This window comes from Camelina sativa, chromosome 17, assembly GCF_000633955.1.
Source record: "Camelina sativa cultivar DH55 chromosome 17, Cs, whole genome shotgun sequence".
Lineage (NCBI taxonomy): Eukaryota > Viridiplantae > Streptophyta > Magnoliopsida > Brassicales > Brassicaceae > Camelina > Camelina sativa.
Genome location: NC_025701.1, coordinates 21,753,758 through 21,764,764, shown reverse-complemented (window position 1 = coordinate 21,764,764; position 11,007 = coordinate 21,753,758). Strand labels below are relative to the sequence as shown.

Genomic DNA, 11,007 nt, shown 5'->3' with positions numbered 1-11,007 from the left:
GAGAAGGGAAAAAGAAAAGAAAGAAGAAAAAATAGGAGAGAAATTATAAGGGTAAAATAGTCTAAAAGAGTTTGATACAGTGATCGATTTGGTCAACCTAGTTATCAAGTTATCTGTGGGTACAGATTGCAATTTCCCTTCCCTGAATTCAAAGTTCTCATTTATTTCCCCATAAATCTGAATTTAAACAGTTTATGAATCAAATCTGGTAAAAATCACTTAAATCCGGTATGAAACCAATTCAGGATATTAGTTTAGTTTTATTTAAGTGACAAATAGATTGTTCTAGGCCATTGAAACAACAATTTATAGTTTAAATCTATGTTGTATAGAATGAGAAGCGGGTACGCAGAAGCGAAGCATTGCATGGAACATAAGAGATTGTTATAAGCCAAAGCTTTCGCTCTTGTTCTTGGAGGAATTAGCATGTTGTCTAGCATGAAACTCAGTCCACACGATCATGTGTGCATATATATCTCCTAAATTATCGCAACTCAGTCATCACGGAAACAACATGGAAGCGTGGAACATAAGAGATTTCTATAAGCCAAAAAATTCAGGTCAGTTGGAAATTATTTTCTTATTCATGGTAAGGAGTCCATTAAGACCCTTCTTACAAGCATAAGAACAGTCATTAGGAAAAAAAAACTACGAAACCATAGTTCTAACTTCTAATCAAAACCAAAACCTGGAACCATTAAACCAAGTAAAACCAATAAATATCAATAATATCATAAAACCAATAAACCAATGAATACCTTAATATAATTTTATTTAGATATTTTTATATTCCGATAATTTATCTAAATTATCAGAAAATTTGAAAAATATAAATATCAATAAATCTATATAAAAAATATATTAAGGTATATATTGAAAGGTACGAGACTTAATTTTCTTTTAGCAAACAGACTAAAGAGATAAGTTAATATCAGGAGAGATATGCACACATGATCGTGTGGTTGCTTGATTAACCTGCATGCGTCGTTTCTTCAGACTATTTGTTTGGTTCCTACGGAAAAGATAAAACACACACTTAGAATCTCTCAAGCCTCGTTGTCTTTTCGATGTTTTCTCGTATCTGGTTTTGGCTTTTTGGCCTTGACGACAGTGAGCAACTGAAATTCCAAAGGGGTCCGGATAGGTTAAGTGAATTGCCTGATGCGTTGCTCTAAGAAATATTGTCGTTACTACCAACGGAAGATGTTGTGGCCACAATGATTCTGTCTAAACGTTGGAGATTCCTTTGGATGATGGTACCAAGACTTGTATACGATGATAGCAACAAGAATATTCAAAGATTTTCGGGCTTTGTAGATAGGTCTTTGGCATTGCACAAGGCTCCAATTCTCGAGACTTTGCACTTCAAAATTGGTACTACCTGTCGTGATGAAGATATTCCCGTGTGGATTAGCGCTGCACATAAAAGCTCTCTGCGTGAGCTGATTATCGAGATCGATACCTTTTCTAGACCATCTCCAATCACAATTCCAAAGAGATTGTACACAGAGTGTAGAATGCTAGTGACATTGAAACTTAATAGTGTGATTCTTGTGGATGCTTCTTCAAATTTGTCTTTCCATTCCCTCAAGTCATTGGAACTTGTATCGGTGAAGTACCCTGGTGACGAATTCGTAAATAGGCTTTTATCCAATTGTCATGTTCTTGAAGACTTATATGTGGTTCACGGTCCAAATAGCAATGTGACTACCTTCACTGTTAGAGTGCCTTCTTTAAAGAAGTTATTCATCATGTATAGACCACACGATATAGATGATGATCATGGCTTTGTGATAGACGCTCCTTCTCTGGATGAATTGGACATTATTGATCATCAAGGTAGATTATGTGTCATTGAGAATAATATGCCTAAGCTGGAAAAGGCAACTCTCGACATCGATTGCTTTCTTCCTGGAATGATACTAGGGTCTATTACTTCAGTCAAGCTTCTCGGTTTATGTTTATCTAGTTCAAAGGTATTTTTTGTTTTTGTTTTTTCGTTTACGGCTAAGACTGTTGTTTCCTATCGTTGTTCGTTACATACAATTGATTATTTCCTTGTGGTCAAAAATGTTTTTGCTTAATTATGCAGGATATATATCCTCCTAGTTGTGTCTTCTGTTCTCTCGAAACTTTAATAATATGCACATGTGACAAAGCGTGGGTGGATGTACTGATGTGTATGCTGAAAGTTTCTCCTAATTTAAAAACTCTCGAATTTGACCAGGTACATAAGATCTAAACCTGAATTATTCATTTTCCTCGACCTTTATATATGTTGTTCTCTAATCCAATCTATACTTATATGTATATATCAGTGCCATAACCCTCAAGAGCTCCCGTGCTGGATTGAACCAAGCTTAGTTCCTGAATGTCTATTATCAAGTCTTGAAAATCTCGAATGGGAAGACTATGAAGGAACTGAAGCTGAGAAAGAAGTAGCAGCATTCATCTTAAGAAGCGCAAACTGCTTAAAAGAGGCATCTATATACTCTAAATCCACCGACCCTAACAAACAACTTGAGATGATCAAGGAGTTGTCATTGTCGCCAAGGGGTTCACGTACTTGTCAGCTTCTATTTGATTGAAGTTTTAGTCTTTTTCTAATATTTTGGTTGGTTGGTTTTTTGATTTGTTTTTCTGGAGGTTTTAAAATTATTAGTTTTTTTTTTTTTTTTTTTTTTTTTTTTTTTNTTCCCTTTTTTTTTTTTTTTTTTTTTTTTTTTTTTTTTTTTGTGTGGTCGTTTATAGTTAAGAAGAATTATGGATCGAATTCAAATTACTTTTAATTTGTTTAGATTATGTTTTTTCCGTTGTATTGTCTTCGTTGGTTAAACAAATAGTAAACCAAACAAAACCGATGTTTGTGAGTAATTAGGTGAAAACTATTATTCTAGAAAGATGAACAATGGATTCTGGAAAATATAAGTTGAGAAATATTTGCTCGGAGACATTGGACGTGATCAGAGATTGGGTGGTTCTACTCGACATTGGACAGCCCTTTTTTTATTCAATGAAAATAGCTTAGTAAACTTATCTCTAGAACAAAAATTATTTTACCTTATATTTAACAGTATATACGCCACATATCATTTACTTAGTTTCAATATTATTTTTGTTGTTGTGTGCCTACTTACTTCAATCTTTTGCACCAAAAATATATAGATCATCATCTGGCGAAAGCCTTTACCAAGCAAATGGATATTGTGAGACCTATGAGGCAGATGATTTGAATATGTTTCGCAACACCACAAACTAAGTGGAGATATTGTGATACCGTGATGAGGCATATATATTTTTCGAAAGTTCCATTGAAATTCTGAAATTACCTTTTTTTTTGTAACAAAATTTGTTAAGCTTCAGAGTCAGAGAATATAGTCTCGAACGAGTACGAAACTTTTGTAACGTGCATAGCAGTCTTATTAATGAGTTTAGCCTATAAATAGAGATGAGATACTGTGAAGAGGGTATCCTGCGTGATCACATTGTGTTGTTAGAGCGTATGGCTCTAGTCTTAGGTGATGAGATTGGAAAACTGTAACTCCAAGTTTATCAATTAGGGTTTGAGATTGTATTGTAGATTGAGAAGAGATAATTAAGAGAGAATAGTTCCTACTTTCATTTTTATCAAATGGTGCGCTTGTGAACACGGATCGAATCAAAAGCTGAAGAAAGTTAGGGTTTTTACAATTTGGGATTTTGTTCAAACAACCGCCATGGATCTCGTTTTGGTTCCAATTTTCACATGTGCAAGATCTGATTTGCATCTTTGGCTTGATTGGATGGAGAATCGTTTTGTGTTGGGAGATTACACAGATTTTGACAGATTACACTTTGCACATGGCTTCATCGTAGGCAACGCAGACGAGTTTGTTTGTGATGTTGAATCGGGGAGGCCTTACCAGAGTTGGCATGCGATGAAGGGATCATTGTTGTGTGCTTTTTGGTACCTATGACGATCCTGAAAGAATCGCCGAACGAAGTTGGGAGGAGTTCCAATGCTCGGTTCAGACGAAGTGATCGTCTCAACAGCCTTCTTCTGTGAAGCTACGCATAGCAAAGACTGTTGCAGAGAAACCGATTGAAGTCTCTGAGAAGAAGAAAGAAACGTATAGCGACGTGGATTTGTGTTTTGAAAGGCAATCGCTACGGGAACACACTGCAATTGCAAACAAGATTCTGTCATCACCGCAGGTAAACGTTTCTGATTCAGGGCTCAACATATCAATGGAACATCAGAAAGATAATTCACTTTTGAGCAAGGGGGAATCAACGTTGATGATGGGCTATGGAGATGGTTTGGTCAAGCCAGCCGAAATACCTATTTTCAATGGAGTTTATCTGTGTGTTTGGATTTCGAAGGTTGAAAGATTCTTTCGTTTTTCTCAAAATAATGATGTGGAGAAGATACATTTGGTGGCGTCGCACTTGGAAGGAGATGCTTTGAGTTGGTTTAAGCATATATCTTTCACAAACTGGAAACATTTCAAGTCACGATTGTATGTTCGGTTTGGAAACATCAATCCTCGAAGCCCTCCGATACAAACTTCTGATTATGAAGTGGTTTTGGTAAAAGATTCAATGCAAGAGTCAGATTCAGCTAAGAAAGAGAATGACTCCTCTAAAGAGAAGCCGTTGACTGAGACTGAGAAAGAGGAATCTGTTTGTGTTAAACAAATGTGGCAACACCATGCTTTGATTTGTGAAACTTCACTGACAACAAACTTTCAGAGCCTGAGTCTGTTCCACAACACACACTGATTTTGCTCCATGACTCGAAGAGGGTTAAAGAACAGAGTGTGGACATGGAATGCAGTCTGTTTATCCTCAGCGTTGATGCATCAAAGATGCAGATTTCATCTCTTGATCTGAGGAATCTTTATGGCCACTATATGTTCGATGGAATGCTTCTTAGTGGACATGCCTCACAACGACAGAGACAACAACACAAAGGTTATAATTGCTGGAATACGCTTGTGCCGAGCATTGTGCTACATCAACAAGTATCACATAAAGAGGCTCTTACAAGTGGACAACTCGAGGACGCAGATATTGCAACGTTTTGGAATTTAAATGGTGGGAATTTGTGTACCATGGTGTCTGCAGATACAATAAGGGTGTGGCATGTGTTTAAAGATTGGTCAAGTATGGAAGATGATTTAGCACTGATGCCCAAAGCAAGAGACTGGATGCAATTCCACGTCCAACAACAATTGTTTCAACCTCAACACTACACATGGCATAATGGGGATAAAGCAAGAGAAGACAGAGTGTTCTTAGTGGGTGCTTGGAATTATTTCTTTTTGGTGAGGCATCGCTGGAAAAACAGGGACTTGTATCCTTTTCGATTGTTGCAACACCAATCTCTGCAATGAATTGAGGAGTATACAGTTGGTGGATACTGTTTAATTTTCATTAGAAGCCAACATATTTTGGAGTATAAGTTTGACAAGAGATCAATACTGATATGTGTTTGCAACAATACTGCGAAACAGAGTTCTAAAGAGAAGTTTATTGGCTTGTATTCAGCATATGGGGACAGGAACGTCTATTATTCTGTGTGGCATTATTGGAGAAAGAAGAATCTGCAGCTCGTAAACCTGCAACAATGGATGTTCAATCCTTCACTTCACCATATTCTGCTTGGTAACACAGTTTGGACAGGTTCTCCATGGGTGCAACAATCTGAAGCTGTAGCAATATGCTATGATGCTATTACACGACTTGTGGGCTAGTTTGCCCAAAAAAATAAAAAAAAAAGAGCCACATATGCGACGTCTAAGTCCGGACCTGCACTTTCACGGAGTCACTATGGTACAGAAGAGGATTGTGCGTGCAACAGATTTGCCTTGGCAAGAATGGTCGTCTTCTTTGCTTCCGTGTCAATCCCATTTGCTCCTTCATAGCTTGAGGACAAGCTGTCGTCAAACGGGGGAGTATTGATAAGTAGGCATATGTGAGAGTAATCAGAGAGAGTTGTGCACGTGCATAGCAGTCTTATTAATTAGTTTAGCCTATAAATAGAGAGGAGAGATTGTGGAGAGGGTATCTGCGTGATCACATTGTGTTGTTAGAGTGTATGGCTCTATTCTTAGGTTATGAGATTGGAGAACTGTAACTTCAAGCTTATCAATTAGGGTTTGAGATTGTATTGTGGATTGAGAAGAGATAAGAGAGAAGAGTTCCTACTTTCATTCTTATCACTCATACACGGGTCGTCACTCTCTAGTCTCTTCGCTTTCCTAAACTCTTCATTAACAACTCTCCACTAACTTCGCTTGTAATTTTAATTAAAAGTTGAATTCTAGTAACCATGATTTTATTCAAGAATGCCAATAATCAAGGAGATAAAAAGAAAAAAAAAAAAAACTTGTAGCAAACATAATACCAACAATAACACGATAAAAAACATAATATAAAGTAGAAACAAATCAGAAATCGAATCCACAAATCTCTAAAACACTATAAATCAAATTATTAATAACAAAAAAAAGACAAACAATGAAACCAAAGATATTCCTAACGAATCTATTACATAAGACAAAATAGCATCTACAGCATCAAAGCAGCGATCACAGTCACTCCGGCGAAAGTTCCGAAGACGGAGACTCTACTCACTGAAGCGGCGTTTGGAGAGCCAGTTGGGGGAGACTGAGCAGGTCCAGCTTCACCAGATGGAACATTTGTGCCTGGAGCTCCGGCAGGGGAAGTAGGCGTCGGAGGAGCTGGCGGAGAAGTGGAGGCATCTGGAGAATCACTCGGCGGCTGACTAACCGGAGGAGCGGTGGTAGGAGCTGAGGAAGGAGGATTGGTTAAGGGTGAAGGTGAAGGTGCCGGCACGGTTGTTCTTGGAGACTGAGACGGTGGAGGAGTAGCTGGGAGGGGAGATAAGGTTGGAGCTGGTCCCGGAGCTTGAGCAACGACGGAGGAGGCCACTAGAGCTAGGAAGAGGCAAACAACGAAGGATTTGGATGCCATTGTTACGTTACTTACGTAGGTAGTATAGTGAGAGAGTTTTTATAGATTAGCAAAAGGAACTGTGATTATATCGGTCAAGAGACAAAAGTGAGTTTATATAGTGAAGGGTTAGGTGGAAAAAACCTAAGTTTCTTGGAAACTACAAGTTCAACATAATACCTTTTGAAAATAAGTCCAACGTGTATAACTATCATTTTGGAAATAAACCAAACAAATGACTAAAAATGATAAATAATTTTTTCATGAATCAAATAAAGATCATGTGCTAGTGCACAATATTTATTTGCAAATGTATCATGATATTGTTTCTCTGTAGAATTGTATTTGTTTCTTCAAATATCCATTGTTGATTTATTACCCTTTTTTTCTTTTTACTCGATCCTCACGTTCATGCTATAGGCTTTGGGAATTAAGGATAGAACTCGAGATGAAATTTGCGTCGTCGGATGGATTAATTAGTGAGTCTTGGCCGACCCCGACAATAAACAAACGCGTTGTTTTCAATAGGGAGAGAGTCTAGAGGAAATGGGCGGCGTTCAAAAGCAGGCAGCGACTTTTATTTATTTCCTTAACAAACACAAACTCTATGGAAGTCTATTCGATAATAAAAAAAAAAGATCACATGAGATCTTTAGAGTAATGGTTTCGAGATTAGTTAATTTTTGTTTTATTATGGACCAAAATTCCACTACTACTATGATTGTAGCACATGGCATTTTCTGTCGTCTTTTAATTTTAATAACAAAAGTATTTATTTGTGGTGAATTAGGTAAATCTAAGGGGGGTGTATTGAAACCATGATTTTAAAAAATTTGATGGGATTTAGAAAATTTGGAATTCTGAAAGATTTTAGGGAAATTGATATGATTTATTGTAAAATTCTTTCAAATCCCACATAAAACCATGAGATTTGGATTTCTCTATTTTTAACTAAACAAATCCCACCTAAATCCTCCAGAATCTCAAAAATCATTAAAATCCAAATCCACAAACTATTTTGAATAACAGTGGATTTTAAAGTAGATTTTTAAATCATCAGTTCAATAACAGTGGATTTTAATAGACTTTTTAAAATACATGATTGAATAACATAGGATTTGTAAGTTTCACACAAATCACTTAAAATGTCAAGTTGAATACACCCCCCTAAGTATTTCATGACTATTTAGAGTCTGATTGGTTCAAACGCTGCAGTTGCGATTGTGGTTGTGGGAGATTGCGGAAGCGGACGATTGCGGTTTTAAGTGTTATTAAGCATTTTGAACGACTGGTTTAGCGGTTTAAAATTGATGCGTTTGCGGGAAGTTTACGACTGGTTGACCAGCGGGTGCAATAGCGGTTGGAACATAATAAATGTAATATATAATTATATAAATGTTTAAAATATCAAAAACTTTATTAATTAAACTTGATTTATAATTAAAATTCATTAAAAATACTAAAATAATTATTTTAAAAACTAATAAATTTCATAGTAAAATACTTATTACTTTATGCATTTGGCTTTTTACCAAAACTTTAAACAATTAATTTGATAAATGACTAAACATATGTTTTAGATCGTAGATCTTCTTTCTTAAATCTCACATACTCAATAAGTTTTGTGGAGCAGTATTTGCATCGGTAGTAATGATCAAACGAGAGTTGAGAAGAGTCACTCGTGATTTGTTTTTATATTTTTCACAAATAATCTTATTTTCTTAAATTTCTGATGAAATGTTATATTTATTTAGATTTTTCTGAACTTATGTGTGATGTGCCATTAAATTTACATCAAGTTTTTCGGGTTATTGTTAATTGAAATCTTATTTTCATCCAATTGTTTATTTTTTAATATTCTCAATCGTATCAGTACTTCATTTTCTCCCATCCTTAATGAATAAAATAGTTACGTAAAAGATATATATAAAAAAATATTTCATTATCATTGATTTGTTTTAAGTTTTTTCAAAAAAAAAAAAAAAATTCAAACGCAAACGCCCGCAACTGCAAACGCTTGCGGAAAGCAGCTTTTGGGATTCAATGGTTTGAAGCGGTTAGAAGTGATTTGTGTGATTGGTACCAATCGCTAGGAACCGCTACCACCCGCAAATGCAGCGTTTGCGGGAGGTAGCAGGAGAACCAATCAACACCTTAGTCTTGTTATCAAATGGAATGCTAAATCAAGAAATCCAATATTTGCATTTTGTTCTAACTTTTACCAATATTCTATCTGTTTCAGGTAGAATAGATGTTAGAAAGATCATCCAATAATATTTACCTGTAATCTATTGTTTTGGGAAACAATGAATCTACTGTAAGGTAATTTTTCGCAATTTCCACTCTTTTAACTGAAGCTACAGTTGAATAAAGCGTTTTCGGGTGTTTGAAAGAGTAAAATTACTCCAAGATACGAAAAGAATCTCATCATATCTTCTAACTTCTCGAAGAGCTCCAAAAGTTCAAAACCAATAAAGCAACTTTCAAGATAAATTAGTAACAATAATGTTAATAGGTCTTGAGAAAAAAGTCTAGACAGCACTGATACGACGTTAAGTAACGTATTTACAAAGACGAAACCAAAGTGTTTGGCAAGTCTACCCGAAAACGAAATCTTAAAAGTCAACACGAGAAAGGCGATGAAATTTCGAAGAAAGAAACAATCCAAGATATACGCGTAGATGAAGTAACAAAAACCAAATTTTGTTTCTTTATTAAGTATAGACCTAATAATATTGATATCAAATTTTGGATTTAATAAGAGGATTTATAAACTGAAACAAGAAACAATATAAAGTTTAAACATCCCTAAAAAAAATATTACATCAATAACATAAAACATAACCAAACTAAAACAAAAAAAGCCATACATACTAAAAAGTACAAATTGATCCTTACCACACAGACGCACACACACAAACACACAAATCGATTATGATTTGTGTACAAAATTCAATAGTTATATTTGACAATTCATGGTTAGACTTGAATTGATTTGATTATGAAAAGATTCCACAGTTTGATTTCGGTGCGTGACGTATACGTAACCAAAAAAAGCAAACATATTTTTTGATTGTATGGAAAAAGAACAAAAACTGATCCCAAATATACTTTGTTATTGGGAAAAAGAGACTTTCATCAACCTCGACGTAATAACTGGGCCATCGAGAGTCGCCCGAACCAAATTGGGATAAAATCTGTGCAAGACAGTCCCAAACGCAAAACTCCTCTATAAACCACAGCCTTCCTTGACACTTACACACACAATGTCTCCAAAATTTCCTCAGTACTATCTTTTTAACTGAAGCACAATAATGGTATAACGATACATTCATCATTCGTTAGCCAAATATATAATTTGTAGATTTCCTAACCCTTACTGCGACTAAGCAACATCAGTGTATTCTGATGCTCGCCGCAGATTGCATTTTCCAGTCGGCTAGAATGTAAAAACAAACAAACAAGAACCCGACCTGCAAAATTACATCTAAGGGAGTTAAGATAGTTTCATTCGTTTCATTGGCAAAGCAAACCAAAACCGACCAAACAATTGAAAGCCAATTTTTGGGGTAACCAAACTGAATAAACCGAAACTAACTGAGAAATTATATCTTTAGTATTATACATACTAGTAAAAATATACGTAAACATATTACATAAATATGAAGTAGACAACTATAAGTTAGTTTTTTCATAATGTAAAACAGAACCTATATATCTATGCATATGCAAACGCAATGCTTAAAGCGTGATCCTACTGTTACAACTGGCTAATGGACTTTGAACACAAATAAGATTCAAGATTTCAGTCGATATATGTTACCTTTCACATTATGTCCTACGATATTTGGACTGGAATCTCAGTGAGTATTATTCTATTTCGGGGCAAGGTTTGCAGATGCAACAGCAGCTTCTGCTATAAGAGCAACTGGTTGACGAGCCTGAAGGCAAGCACAAATATCAAAAGGGTGCAACTCTGAACCATCATAGAGAAGATTTAGTCCTGGAAGAATCACTTCTCGGCTATCTGCTTCATCAGTGTCTGCCTTT

The 11,007-nt window shown here is 35.7% G+C and overlaps 1 protein-coding gene, 1 long non-coding RNA gene and 1 pseudogene across 2 annotated transcripts; 1 reads left to right on the top strand and 2 right to left on the bottom strand.

Moving 5' to 3' along the window:
- Window positions 1,068–2,588, top strand: LOC104759706 (annotated as a pseudogene).
- LOC104757832 (classical arabinogalactan protein 5-like) lies at window positions 6,374–7,054 on the bottom strand. The gene has a single exon (XM_010480621.2). The coding sequence runs from the start codon at window positions 6,976–6,978 to the stop codon at window positions 6,553–6,555; it is 426 nt and encodes a 141-aa protein (XP_010478923.1). The 5' UTR covers window positions 6,979–7,054; the 3' UTR covers window positions 6,374–6,552.
- On the bottom strand, window positions 9,934–11,001 carry LOC109130242. The gene is made up of 2 exons (XR_002036361.1): window positions 10,781–11,001; window positions 9,934–10,430 (listed from the first exon to the last, which is right to left on the bottom strand). It is a non-coding gene; the product is annotated as an uncharacterized LOC109130242 (long non-coding RNA).

What these genes read in the sequence shown, in the direction of transcription:
- LOC104757832 (XM_010480621.2), bottom strand. Translation starts at nt 6,978, where the DNA reads ATGGCATCCAAATCCTTCGTTGTTTGCCTCTTCCTAGCTCTAGTGGCC.